This window comes from Pristiophorus japonicus, chromosome 3, assembly GCF_044704955.1.
Source record: "Pristiophorus japonicus isolate sPriJap1 chromosome 3, sPriJap1.hap1, whole genome shotgun sequence".
NCBI lineage: Eukaryota > Metazoa > Chordata > Chondrichthyes > Pristiophoridae > Pristiophorus > Pristiophorus japonicus.
This window is the reverse complement of record NC_091979.1, coordinates 164930170-164945598: the sequence shown is the minus strand read 5'-3', so window position 1 is coordinate 164945598 and position 15429 is coordinate 164930170. Positions and strand designations below refer to the sequence as shown.

At 44.9% G+C, this 15429-nt stretch overlaps 1 protein-coding gene across 1 annotated transcript in view; it reads left to right on the top strand.

The window, feature by feature from the left end:
• LOC139254645 (parathyroid hormone 2 receptor-like) overlaps positions 1-15429 on the top strand; it is a 176352-nt gene that overhangs the window by 70468 nt on the left and 90455 nt on the right. Inside the window, exon 6 of the mRNA XM_070873770.1 lies at positions 7781-7964. Coding sequence (XP_070729871.1) covers positions 7781-7964 — 184 coding nt within the window. The remainder of the gene's footprint in view (positions 1-7780; positions 7965-15429) is intronic.

Sequence of the window (15429 nt, the reverse complement as noted above, 5' to 3'; positions counted from 1 at the left end):
CCCTGATTCGAATCTTGCAGTAGAGCGCACTATACAAATTGTAAAACGTGCCCTCATAAAATAAATGTTAGATCCAAATCCCAAAGAAACGACAATTGTCATTGGATCACAAATTGGCTAATTTTCTAATTACTGTTCGTAATATTCCTCATACAACTACTGGTAGAACACCAGCAGAGTTGTTTCTCAAACGACAGCCACGAACCAGATTCTCGTTGTTAAAACCAAACTTGGCACAGTCTGTAGAAGATACACAATTAAGACAGAAAGAGAATCATGACAGAGGTCGAGTAAAAGAGAGAAGTGTGAAATTAAATCAGAAGGTGAGAGTGAAGAACCATCACCATAAATGGTTAACGTGGTTACTCGGAAGAGTGGTGAAGATATGTGGTCCTTGCACATATTTGGTAAAGATGTTTGATAATGGACAGGTTAGGTTTGTTCATATTGATCATATTTTACCTGCAGACATGGAAGGAGTTGAAGGTGGGAATGATTCAATTATTTCTGATTCATAAGATAGTTTTGATACACCAGTAGCAAATCCTACATCCAATGTCCTGGAAACAAATCCAAGAGAAAATCAGAATGAAAGTCTGAGTCTGAGTCAGGAAAACAAAGAGCCTGAAGTTATAGTGAGTTCAAATGAAAGTCAAGGAAATTCTGTGGAGGAAAACATTCCTCAGGATGAGCCTCGAATGAGTTTAGATTCGACACCATGTTTGGAAGGTTCTGTTCGAAAGCGAAGGTATTGTCTTCGAAACAGAAAACAAGTGATTAAGTTAAATTTGTAAATATGGAAAAAATAATTCTATATCCTGTGTTATGTATAAACTGTCGGGGATGGTGGGTCTGTCAGTTTGCCTTCCTGACCAGAGCGGTTGCAAGTGCTCCCACTCCCTGGTTCTCGAGCCTGGATTTATTAATCGGGATGTGATAAAGTGCAGCTGACAACTGTTTTGTACAAAGAAGGTTTGGGTTTTATTCAAGAAAGCAAATAACACACATACACTCCAATAAAACTGTAAAATCTTACAAAAAGGTTCTAAACAATGGGGAATACTTTATTACAGGTAATAAACACAACAGAAATACTTCCCACTTATTCTCTAACTCGGTCAAACTCTAGAGCTCCAGGGATTCAGCTAGGGCTGTTTCGCGGTTTCAGGGTTCTTTGGTTATAGCTGGTTTGCCTTGCCGTACCCGGGACGTAGAACACCTCTGCTGCATATTGAAGCCAGTTGGGGCGAGTCCGCTGATGTGGTTAGACGCGTTTTGGATTTATCTCTGGTAAGTACCCAATTTCCTTTGTTGGCAATAGGGTTTTAAGTTCTTTAGGTAATTTTTACCCGCTGGATAGTCGAGGCACAAATTGTAGTGGAAAACTTGTGTGGACCCCGGTTTTCTTGGTGGTTGATTTTCCCGGTTGGTTTTGTCGGTCGCGGCGATCCGGTCGATGGCTGTTACCAAGTCAGTTGGTATTGATGTTCCACTGATTGGTTTTTGTAGTTCTTTTCTCTGATGGCGCGATGTTTCTTCTGGTGTTTTCTCACCGTGTGCTCTCGATCTTGATCTTGTTGTTCCGGAGTGATGGTCAGAAAAGTTTTTCCTGTGATGGTACGATCGGCCCTCAATTACACTCAGAGGCTGCTTAATCTTTGCGCCAAATCTAACGTTTCTTTTGTTTGAGTTTTGATGCCCATTGATTTTAAGTGATCTTCTTTGTATAAGTTTTGGCGGGCTAGCTAACTGAAACTTGATTAAATGTTTTAATCTGGCGTTGATGAACTTTGGGATTGCGACACTCCTTATTTATGAGCTGATGAATTCTTGTCCATTGTAGTAGCACTGCATTAGCTTCGGGAAGTCTGAACTGAGCCAGATATTTCTAAGCATGTTGAAAAGGTGTTGGAATATGTATGTGATATTTGGGTCCTGTGGGTGGGGTGTTTCTTTCGTGGTCGATTGTTTAAATGCTAATGTTTTCTGGGAGCCTGACTATGGTTAAACAGCTCCCCCAGTCAAACTGATTAGCTACAATATCCAAATTCTAAAGTAAAGATTGATCCCACCCCTCTGTCTCTGCAGTTTTTGCTCACAGGCCCGAACATGCATTTTAAAATCCCAAACTTGGTTAAAACTCGTAGATTTCTTAGATATGCATTTTAGGATCCCAAACTTTCTGTTTAATAGGCCCAAATCGAATTTCCTTTTCAGTGAGTCCAAAAACTGGGGGGTGTCATGTATTCAACTATCATTGTAATCCATGTATAAACTGACCTAAGTTGTACACCGTGAGAACACTGACCACTAGGTGGTGAACTTGTGGGAGACATTCCTAACCTGGACTTTCAGGTATAAAAGGTGAAGCTCCACCCATCTTCTGCACTTCAGTGCTGGCTAATAAAGGGTACTGGTCACAGAGTGACCTTCTCTCTAGTATGGGCCTCGTGTGCATTTGTACTGTATAGTAAGGACATATTATTGGCGACGAGAAACTGGGATTTAAACCAGCGAGCATGGCCACTAGCAGCACAGACGAGAGGTACTGTGTTGGTGATGATTGGGACGATTTTATTGAGAGACTACAGCAAAGTTTCGTCACTAAGGAATGGCTGGGACAGGATTCGGCCGACAAACACAGGGCTCATCTCCTGACGGTTTGTGGATCCAGGACGTACTCCCTGATGAAGGACCTTCTAGCGCCAGAGAAGTCGGCGGACAAGACTTTTGAAGAGCTCAGTAAGTTGATCGGGGAACACTTTAAACCGGCGAGCAGCATGCACATGGCGAGACACCGGTTTTACACGCACCGGCAGCGAGAAGGGCAAAGTGTTCCAGACTTTGTGGCAGATCTCCGGCGACTGGCGAGCCTATGTAAGTTCCCAGATGCATGCAGAGCGGAGATGCTGCGAGACTTTTTTATTGAGGGCATCGGGCACGCTGGGGTTTTCAGGAAATTGATTGAGACCAAAGACTTGACCCTGGAAACGATGGCTTTGATAGCCCAGACATTTATCTCAGAGGAGGAAGAGACCAGAATGATGTTTGACAAAAATCTTCGTTTAAATGCAGCAAATGGACAGGGAGTCAACATTGTTAACGCGACACACAGTTCTCCAGGCAGACAGGGTCAATCGGACATGCCAGAACATGTAGTCGAATCCAAAGGGGAAATTCAACAGAGACAATGGCTAGCTGAAAGGCAATTCATGCCATTTCAAGGGACAATGCGGCCAGTAATGGGGCCATCAACACCTGTCAACGGTGCATTTAAGGACAGTTGCAGAGACAGTCAGAGACGATCGACTGGTAATGGACCTTTTGTTTCCATGTTGGAGGTGTGGAGGCAAACACACAGCCAGAGCTTGCAGGTATCAGCAATATACCTGCAGAAACTGCAATGTCAGCGGTCACTTGGTGCGTATGTGCTGGAAGTCTGCAGCCAGGTTGATGTACGAGGAGAACGGGCCCGATGTAAGCCCTACGAGGCCAAATGGACACTGGAGGTAATCGTTGGAAGCTGAAGTTCAGCGATTTCATGTGGAGCACATATACAGTTCATACACCAGGACGCCGCCGATAATGATGAAAGTGCTCCTCAATGGCATCCCAGTATCAATGGAGCTAGACACGGGGGCCAGCCAGTCCCTGATGAGTATCAAACAGTTCGACAAGTTGTTGGCGTCCAAGGCCAGAAGGCCAAAACTATTGCCGATGGACGCACAGCTACGGACATATACAAAGGAGATCATTCCGGTGCTAGGCAGCACCACAGTAGTCGTGACCCACAAAGATTCGGAGAACAGGTTGCCACTCTGGATTGTCCCAGGGGATGGTCCCGTACTGCTGGGGAGGAGTTGGCTTGCTGTCATGAACTGGAAATGGGGAGATGTCAATACAATTTCTTCTGTGGAGCGAATATCATGCTCACAGGTCCTGGACAAATTTGACTCACTATTCCAACCCGGTATTGGCACTTTCATGGGGACCAAGGTAGTGATTCACATAAACCCAGACGCCAGGCCATTACACCACAAGGCCAGAGCGGTGCCGTACGTCTTGCGGGAAAAGATAGAAGGCGAATTGGACCGCCTGCTGAGGGAAGGCATTATTTCGCCAGTCGAATTCAGTGACTGGGCGAGCCTGGTTGTGCTCAAGGCGGAGGGGTCAGTCAGGATATGTGGTAATTACAAGACCACCATTAATCGGGTGTCACTCCAAGACCAGTACCCGCTACCGAGAGTGGAGGACCTCTTTGCGACGCTATCAGGTGGCAAACTTATTTCAAAATTGGACCTGACCTCAGCTTACATGAACCAAGAGCTGGCGAGTGAGTCAAAGAAGCTGACCACCATCATGACACACAAGGGGTTGTTTGAATATAACAGATGTCCGTTCGGGATTCGCTCGGCCGCCGCGATCTTTCAACGAAACATGGAAAGTCTCCTCAAGTCGATTCCAAGGACTGTGGTTTTTCAAGACGACATCCTCATCATGGGTTGCGATACCGAAGAACACCTCCACAACCTGGAGGAGGTGCTACGCAGACTGGACTGAGTATGTCTGCGACTGAAAAAAGTGAAGTGCATCTTCCTAGCTCCAGAGGTAGAATTCCTGGGGATGAGGGTAGCAGCAGATGGGATCAGACTTACGGCGTCCAAAATAGAAGCGATCCAGAGAGCACCCAGACCCCGTAACACGACAGAGCTGTGTTCGTTCCTGGGGCTCCTGAACTATTTTGGTAACTTTCTTTCCAAATTGAGCATGCTGTTAGAACTGCTACATGTGCTTCTACGCAAATGTCGCGAATGGGTCTGGGGGGACAGCCAGGAAAGGGCTTTTGATAGAGCATGCAATTTGTTATGCTCCAACAATCTGTTAACGCTATTTGACCCATGTAAGAAACTTGTTTTAACGTGCGATGCGTCGTCCTATAGGGTTGGGTGTGTGTTGCAGCATGTCAATGCCAAGGGTCAGTTACAGCCGGTAGCTTATGCCTCCAGAAGTCTGTCCCAGGCATAAAGGGGCTACGGGATAGTAGAAAAGGAAGCGCTGGCATGTGTATAGGCAGTAAAAAAAATGCAGCAGTCACTATTTGGCAGGAAATTTGAGCTGGAGACAGATCACAAACCCCTAACGTCCCTTTTGGCCAACAACAAGGCCATAAATGCAAATGCGTTGGCCCGCATACAGAGATGGGCACTCACGTTAGCCGCCTATGACGATACAATTCGGCACAGACCGGGCACTGAAAACTGCGCCGATGCACTCAGCAGGCTCCCACTAGCCACCACCGAGGGGGCAACCGAGCATTCTGCTGAGATGGTCATGGCTGTTGAAGCTTTCGAAAGCGAAGGCTCACCCATGACAGCCCATCAGATCAAAGTCTGGACAAATAGAGACCCGCTACTGTCTTTAGTCAAGAAATGTGTCCTCAATGGGGACTGGGCAGCCACGTACGGGGCATGCCCTGAGGAATTCAAACCATTTCACAGGCGCAAGGATGAACTTTCGATTCAGGCCGATTGCCTACTGTGGGGAAACCAAGTAGTCATGCCCCAGATGGGCAGAGAGGCATTCATCTGAGCACTCCACAATGAGCACCCAGGCATTGTCATGATGAAGGCAATTGCCAGGTCACACGTTTGGTGGCCAGGGATAGATGCAGACCTGGAACTTTGTGTTCGCAGGTGCAACACGTGTGCCCAGCTGGGCAATGCGCCCAGGGAAGCCCCCATTAGCCCCTGGTCCTGGCCCGCCAAGCCATGGTCACGGTTCCATGTGGACTACGCAGGTCCTTTCATGGGAAAAATGTTTTTGGTTGTAGTAGATGCCTACTTCAAATGGATCGAGTGTGACATTCTCAATTCAAGCACATCCTCTGCCACGGTAGAAAGTCTACAGGCAATGTTCGCCGCCAATGGTCTACTGGACGTCTTGGTTAGCGACAATGGCCCGTGCTTTACAAGCATTGAATTCCAGGACTTCATGACAGGAAATGGTATCAACCATGTCAGAACGGCACCATTCAAGCCGGCCTCAAACGGCCAGGCGGAACGAGCAGTGCAGATAATCAAATAGGGTACGCTCAGAATCCAAGGGGGTTCCCTACAATGTCGCTTATCACGCCTCCTGTTGGCCTACAGATCCTGACCACACTCGCTCACAGAGCTGCTCATGAAAAGGATGCTCAAAACCAGGTTATCCCTTATACACCCCACCATGAAATAAATTGTTGAGAGGAGGCGCCGGTCACAATGTGACTATGATGACGGGAATGCGAGGGCGCGATGCATTGATGAAAATGACCATGTCTTTGTCCTCAACTACGCTGCAGGGCCCAAATGGCTCGCAGGCACCGTGATTGCCAAATGGGGAATAGGATTCTGGTAGTTAAACTTACCAATGGACAAATCTGCCGCAAACACGTGGATCAAACAAAAAGGAGGTTCAGCAACCCCATAGAAGAAGCAGAGGAAGAACACGATGTAGAGTTCACTCCACCACCGAACACCGGAACCAAGTGGAGGAGAGCCCAGTCACTGTGGGCAGTCCGGACAAGCCTGAGGCACCACAAACAGCAGACACTCAGGCCAGCACCCAACAACCGGAGCCCCAACTCAGACGGTCTACAAGGGAGCGTAAGCCACCAGAGAGACTTAACCTGTGATCCCAATAAGACTTTGGGGGGAGGTGATGTCATGTATTCAACTGTCATTGTAATCTATGTATAAACTGACCTAAGTTGTGCACCATGAGAACACTGACCACTAGGTGGTGAACTTGTGGGAGACACTCCTAACCTAGACTTTCAGGTATAAAAGGGGAAGCTCCATCCATCTTCTGCACTTCAGTGCTGGCTAATAAAGGTTACTGGTCACAGAGTGACCTTCTCTCTAGTATGGGCCTCGTGTGCATTTGTACTGCATAGTAAGGATATATTAGGAGGTGTCCACGAATTTTGGAATCTTGCAAAACATGCAAGTTATGTATGATGTTTGTTATAATAACATCTTCATTAAGGAGGGAGAAATGTAATGTCTGTAAGCTCGTAATGTTTGTAGCTCCACACTGTGGATGTGGATTTATTGTGTACTGCAACTACAGAGTTAATAATTAAACAGTGGTAGCAGGTTCCGGAGGCTTCCGAGAGCTGCCTGACATGTTAGAAAGGTGTGTGTGCTTGTGCTCTGTGAATATATCACAGAGTCAAAATATCAGTATTCTCTAATATTGCACTTTCTTTTAAATTTACATTTTTGGAGCTTGTTTTGCACTCATCAATCTAAAGAGAGTTAACCAAAAACAAAAAACTGCAGATGTGTGAAAACTGAACCAAAAACAGTCTGAGACTGGTCAACACCAACACTGCCAGAATGGCCTATACTCCAGCACAACCACTTCACAACGACAAGCACTAGTATTCTTCCAGAAATATATATTTTTGAAAGAATCTATGGTTTTCTTTGGAAATTTAACAGTTGATAGCACAAAAAAGCTAATGTTTTCTTAGTAATTGTGGTTTTTGTATGTGCAACTGTAAAATTGTTAAGTGGATATCTTCAGAATATGTACAAAGTTTTTAATATATTCATGAACAGTGGTGAAGTACAAGTGATTCCTGGAACTTGAATCAATAGCTATAGCTTGCTGAAAAACAATCTTGTAAAGTATTATGATTTTTCACCATTGAAACAGTTTGGTTATTATAGCATAGAAAAGTAGCTGAAGGATATTGATTGTAAATGCCTCATATTCAATTTTTTTTCCTTAACAGAAGACTCCACTGCACTAGGAACTATATCCACATGCACTTGTTTGTCTCCTTCATGCTCAGAGCCATCAGCATTTTCATCAAAGACAACGTTGTGCATTCTGATTTTGGAATACTAGAATATGATTCTCTTTCAGTGGATCTGAAAGCTATTACAGCCGCCCCTATAATAGAAAAATCCCATTATGTAAGTACATAATCTATCAGTTCTGATAAAAGATTTGACCTGAAATGTGAACTTGCCTTTTTCAGCACGTTGCTTTGCAACAATCTTTAAAAATACAGGTGCCTGATTTTCATTAACTGGTGTAAATGTGAACAGAATGGTAAAGTGCTCCAAGCACTCACATTTCCTGTGTTAGCTCATTTGCATAATTGTTCTTAGCCCCACCTGCAGATTTGGGCTGGTATGAAGAGTGTGGGAAATGGAAAATTGCAAGCAAATGAAACTTAATGGGATACAAACAATTAAAGGGAAGTGACAACATTTCTGAAAGGCATTGAAAAGGTTTCTAAACCCATTAGCAGCCTTTGCCACATAGCTAAAGCAAGAGATTGAGAAATTACAGCGATAAGCAAAGGGGAAGGAAATTCCATGTGCACAGGCATGAATCTACAGATGTGGCGGAGCAGCCCAGCATACGACTCTTTGTTTGATGACTGCTGTAGTTCAGGGGATGCTGCAGGGGTGGTTATAAAGATGATCATAATCTGTGCCACGCCACAGCACCAGCCTTATAATTTTGCATTGACTATTGCCTGCAAGGAGGTGGTGGCAGGCTTGAGGCTACAGCTGACCAGTCCTGTCACTGGCTCTGTTCAGTAGCATAGGTGGGATTCTATCTCTTTCAGCAGGGGGCAGGGGTTTAGAGTGGATTTAGAGCCAGCTCAATCAAAACTATTGCAAAAGGTCTATTTTCTAAATAGGACTATCACAATGAGGTTCAAATAGAAACTTTGTTACTTTCATTAATTTAACAATTCAAATAAAGCAAATAAGAAGAATAAAACAGTCTTGTTGGACAAAATGTCTAAAACATGAAATCTAAGCGCTGGTTATGTGTCACTGGTATATCAATAACTTCCCTACGATTCACTGCAATATTCCAGGGAACAGTTAGCAGTCCAACTAATCGAACTTCAGTGGTTGAATTACAAAACTCACTCAAAGAAAAAATAATTGGCTTTTATATATAAATACTTTCACGACCTCCGGGCATCCCAAAGTGCTTTATAGCCAATAAAGTACTTTTGAAGTGCAGTGACTGTTATAATATAGGAAACTATGTGCAGCCTTCAGCCGCCTGAGGAAAAGAGTGTTTGAAGACCAGACCCTCAAAACTGCCACTAAGCTCATGGTCTACAGGGCTGTAGTAATACCCGCCCTCCTGTATGGCTCAGAGACATGGACCATATAGAGTAAACACCTCAAGTCACTGGAAAAATACCACCAATGATGTCTCCGCAAGATCCTACAAATTCCCTGGGAGGACAGACGCACCAACATTAGCATCCTAGTCTAGGCCAACATCCCCAGCATTGAAGCACTGACCACACTTGATCAGCTCCACTAGTCAGGCCACATAGTTCGCATGCCAAACACGAGACTCCCAAAGCAAGCGCTCTACTCGGAATTCCTTCACGGCAAACGAGCCAAAGGAGGGCAGCGGAAACGTTACAAGTAAACCCTCAAAACCTCCCTGATATAGTGCAACATCCCCACTGACACCTGGGAGTTCCTGGCCAAAGACCGCCCGAAGTGGAGGAAGTGCATCCGGAAGGGCGCTGAGCTCCTCGAGTCTCGTCATTGAGAACATGCAGAAATCAAGCGCAGGCAGCAGAAAGAGCATGCGGCAAACCAGTCCCACCCACCCCTTCCCTCAATGGCTGTTTGTCCCACCTGTGACAGAGACTGTGGTTCTCGTATTGGACTGTACAGCCACCTAAGAACTCATGCTAAGAGTGGAAGCAAGTCTTCTTCGATCCCGAGGGACGGCCTATGATGATGATGAGGAAACCATGCAATAATAACATAAGAAATAGGAACAGGAGTAGGCATATGGCCCCTCGAGCCTGCTCCGCCATTCAATAAGATCATGGCTGATTTGATCATGGACTCAGCTCCACTCCCCCGCCAGCTCCTCATAACCCCTTATCGTTTAAGAAACTGTCTATTTCTGTCTTAAATTTATTCAATGTCCCAGCTTCCACAGCTATCTGAGGCAGCGAATTCCAGATTTACAACCCTCTGAAAGAAGAAATTTCACCTCATCTCTGTTTTAAATGGGCAGCCCCTTATTCTAAGATCATGCCCTCTAGTTCTAGTCTCCCACATGAGTGGAAACATCCTCTCTGCATCCACCTTGTCAAGCCCCCTCATAATCTTATACTTTTCAATAAGATCACCTCTCATTCTTCTGAATTCCAATGAGTAGAGGCCCAACCTACTCAACCTTTCCTCATAAGTCAATCCCCTCATCCCGGGAATCAACCTTGTGAACCTTCTCTGAACTGCCTCCAAAGCAAGTAGATCCTTTAGTAAATATGGAAACCAAAACTGCACGCAGTATTCCAGGTGTGACCTCATCAATACACTGTATAGCTGCAGCAAGACTTCCCGCTTTTATACTCATCCCCTTCGCAATAATAGCCATGATACCATTGGCCTTCCTGATCACTTGCTGTACCTAAACACTATCCTTTTGCATTTCATGCACAAGTAGCCCCAGGTTCTGCTGTACTGCAGCACTTTGCAATCTTTCTCCATTTAAATAATAAATTGCTCTTGAATTTTTTTCTGCCAAAGTGCATGACCTCACACTTTCCAACATTATACTCCATCTGCAAAATTTTTGCCCACTCACTTAGCCTGTCTATGTCCTTTTGCAGGTTTTTTGTGTCCTCCTCACACATTGCTTTTCCTCCCATCTTTGTATATTCAGCAAACTTGGCTACATAACACTCAGTCCCTTCTTCCAAGTCGTTAATATAGATTGTAAATAGTTGGGGTCCCAGCACTGATCCCTGCGGCACCCCACAAGTTACTGGTTGCCAACCAGAGAATGAACCATTTATCCCGACTCTCTGTTCTCTGTTATTTAGCCAATCCTCTGTCCATGCTAATATATTAGCCCCAACCCCATGAACTTTTATCTTGTGCAGTAACCTTTTATGTGGCACCTTGTAGAATGCCTTCTGGAAATCCAAATACAATGTAGACGAGCTTGTTTCTGTGTTCCGATCTAACAATCTATTATATATAAACATAGAAACATAGAAAATAGGTGCAGGAGTAGGCCATTCGGCCCTTCGAGCCTGCACCGCCATTCAATGAGTTCATGGCTGAATATGCAACTTCAGTACCCCATTCCTGCTTTCTCGCCATAACCCTTGATCCCCTGAGCAGTAAGGACTACATCTAACTCCTTTTTGAATATATTTAGTGAATTGGCCTCAACAACTTTCTGTGGTAGAGAATTCCACAGGTTCACCACTCTCTGGGTGAAGAAGTTTCTCCTCATCTCGGTCCTAAATGGCTTACCCTTTATCCTTAGACTGTGACCCCTGGTTCTGGACTTCCCCAACATTGGGAACATTCTTCCTGCATCTAACCTGTCTAAACCCGTCAGAATTTTAAACGTTTCTATGAGGTCCCCTCTCATTCTTCTGAACTCCAGTGAATACAAGCCCAGTTGATCCAGTCTTTCTTGATAGGTCAGTCCCACCATCCCGGGAATCAGTCTGGTGAATCTTCGCTGCACACCCTCAATAGCAAGAATGTCCTTCCTCAAGTTAGGGGACCAAAACTGTACACAATACTCCAAGTATGGCCTTACCAAGGCCCTGTACAACTGTAGCAACACCTCCCTGCCCCTGTACTCAAATCCCCTCGCTATGAAGGCCAACATGCCATTTGCTTTCTTAACCGCCTGCTGTACCTGCATGCCAACCTTCAATGACTGATGTACCATGACACCAGGTCTCATTGCACCTCCCCTTTTCCTAATCTGCCACCATTCAGATAATAGTCTGGCTCTCTGTTTTTACCACCAAAGTGGATAACCTCACATTTATCCACATTATACTTCATCTGCCATGCATTTGCCCACTCACTTAACCTATCCAAGTCACTCTGCAGCCTCGTAGCATCCTCCTCGCAGCTCACACTGCCACCCAACTTAGTGTCATCCGCAAATTTGGAGATACTACATTTAATCCCCTCGTCCAAATCATTAATGTACAATGTAAACAGCTGGGGCCCCAGCACAGAACCTTGCGGTACCCCACTAGTCATTGCCTGTCATTCTGAAAAGTACCCATTTACCCCTACTCTTTGCTTCCTGTCTGACAACTAGTTCTCAATCCATATCAGCACACTACCCCCAATCCCATGTGCTTTAATTTTGCACATTAATCTCTTGTGTGGGCCCTTGTCGAAAGCCTTCTGAAAGTCCAAATACACCACTGGTTCTCCCTTGTCCACTCTACTGGAAACATCCTCAAAAAATTCCAGATGATTTGTCAAGCATGATTTCCCTTTCACAAATCCATGCTGACTTGGACCTATCATATTACCTCTTTCCAAATGCGCTGCTATGACATCCTTAATAATTGATTCCATCATTTTACCCACTACTGATGTCAGGCTGACCGGTCTATAATTCCCTGTTTTCTCTCTCCCTCCTTTTTTAAAAAGTGGGGTTACATTGGCTACCCTCCACTCGATAGGAACTGATCCAGAGTCTATGGAATGTTGGAAAATGACTGTCAATGCATCCACTATTTCCAAGGCCACCTCCTTAAGTACTCTGGGATGCAGTCCATCATATCTTCTTTTGCACGTTGTCTGATCAAAAAAAATCATAGAAATTTCGAGGTGTCTTCGAACATCCTGACTAGTCTCCTGTCTAAGCCACTGACAGTGTTAGCCCTGTGGTGCATGTTAGCAACAAAGGTCCTTACAGCAGATGGCACTGCTCTGCCTCTGGCGCTCTGATGGTCTGGACTCTATGAAGACAGGTCCCCACTGTTATTGTCAAGTAGGTGGAATAATGCCTGCACAGAAGGCATTATTGTGTCACTTCATCACATTTCCATCTATTTTGCAAGCTGCTGCTGATCGGGCTTTTTCCACTGCCTAAAAATGTACCTCAGGCACACAAAGGGAGGAGACCTGCCGTTATGGGTCTCTGCCTATTTTTCATAGTGCACATGGGGTGTAAAAGCAAGGAACGTCAGCTCCAGTGTCTTGGTAACAAGTGGAAACATAGAAACATAGAAAATAGGTGCAGGAGTAGGCCATTCGGCCCTTCAAGCCTGCACCAACATTCACTAAGATCATAGCTGATCATTCACCTCAGTACCCCTCTCCTGCTTTCTCTCCATACCCCTTGATCCCTTTAGTCGTAAGGGCCATATCTAACTCAATCTTGAATATATCTAACGAACAGGCATCAACAACTTTCTGCGGTAGAGAATTCCAGAGGTTAACAATTCTCTGAGTGAAGAAGTTTCTCCTCATCTCGGTCCTAAATGGCTTACCCCTTATCCTTAGCCTGTGAACCCTGGTTCTGGACTTCCCCAACATCGGGAACATTCTTCCTACAGCTAACCTGACGAGCCCCGTCAGAATTTTATATGTTTCTATGAGGTCCCCTCTCATTCTTCTAAACTCCAGTGAATACAGGCCCAGTCAATGCGGTCTCTCCTCATATGTCAGTCCTGCCATCCCGGGAATCAGACCGGCGAACCTTCGCTGCACTCCCTCAATAGCAAGAACGTCCTTCCTCAGATTAGGAGACCAAAACTGAACACAATATTCCAGGTGAGGCCTCACCAAGGCCCTGTACAACTGCAGTAAGACCTCGCTGCTCCTATACTCAAATCCCCTAGCTATGAAGGACAACATGGCAGGGGGATGGGAACCTATGCAGGGAGACAGAGGGAAATAAAATGGAGGCAGAAGCAAAAGATAGAAAGGAGAAGAGTAAAAGTGGAGGGCAGAGAAACCCATGGCAAAAAACAAAAAGGGCCACATTACAGCAAAATTCGAAAAAGACAAGCCTGAAGGCTCTGTGCCTCAATGCGAGAAGTATTCAGAATAAGGTGGATGAATTAACTGCAGATAGCAGTTAACGGATATGATGTAATTGACATCACAGAGTCATGGCTCCAGGGTGATCAAGGCTGGGAACTCTGCATCCAGGGGTATTCAACATTTAGGAAGGATAGGCAGAGAGGGAAAGGAGGTGGGGTAGCGTTGCTGGTTAAAGAGGGAATTAATGCAATAGTAAGGAGGGACATTAGCCTGGATGATGTGGAATTGGTATGGGTGGAGCAACGGAATAACAAAGGGCAGAAAACGCGAGTGGGAGTTGTGTACAGACCACCAAACAGTAGTAGTGAGGTTGAGGACAGCATCAAACAAGAAATAAGAGATGTGTGCAATAAAGGTACAGCAGTTATCATGGGCGACTTTAATCTACATATTGATTGGGCTAACCAAACTGGTAGCAATGCGGTGGAGGAGGATTTCCTGTAGTGTATTAGGGATGGTTTTCTAGACCAATATGTCGAGGAACCAACTAGAGAGCTGGCCATCCTCGACTGGGTGATGTGTAATGAGAAAGGACTAATTAGCAATCTTGTTGTGCGAGGCCCCTTGGGGAAGAGTGACCATAATATGGTAGAATTCTTTATTAAGATGGAGAGTGACACAGTTAATTCGGAAACTAAGGTCCTGAACTTAAGGAAAGGTAACTTCGACGGTATGAGGCGTGAATTGGCTAGAATAGACTGGCAAAGAATACTTAAAGGGTTGACGGTGGATAAGCAATGGCAAACACTTAAAGATCACATGGATAAACTTCAACAATTGCACATCCCTGTCTGGAGTAAAAATAAAACAGGGAAGGTGGCTCAACCGTACCTAACAAGGGAAATTAAGGATAGTGTTAAAACCAAGGAAGAGGCATATAAATTGGAAAACAGGATTTTAATGCTTTTGTTTTGGATGATAATCATAGCATGAGTAATAAAACAACTTAAAAGAGATGGTTGCAGTAATTGTATCAATTAAATATGCGAATAGAACCAAGATTATCTTCCCTGCAAGCTTCCTCTCGTACCCTATTTTCTGGATTCATACCAATCTTCTTACTCCTATCAGAGTTTAGAAGAATGAGAGGTAATCTCATTGAAACATACAAAATTTTTACAGGACTTGACAGGGTAGTTGCAGGGAGGATGTTTCCTCTGGCTGCGGAGTCTAGAACCAGGGGTCACAATCTCAGAATAAGGAGTCGGCCATTTAGGACTGAGATGAGGAGACATTTCTTCACTCGGAGGGTGGTGAATCTTTGGAAGTCTCTATCCCAGAAGGTTGTAGAGGCTCTGAGTATACTCAAGACAGAGATTGATAGATTTTTGAATATTAAGGGAATCAAGGGATATGGGGATAGTGCAGGAAAGTGGAGTTGAGGTAGATCAGCCATGATCTTATTAAATGGTGGCGCAGGCTCAAGGGGCCGAATAGCCTACTCCTGCTCCTAATTCTTATGTTCTTATGTTAAGTGCACTATACATATGTGCTGGGTGCCCCTTATATGGTCACGGGTCTAGCCACCTGATCATGTGGCCACGATTGTACAGGA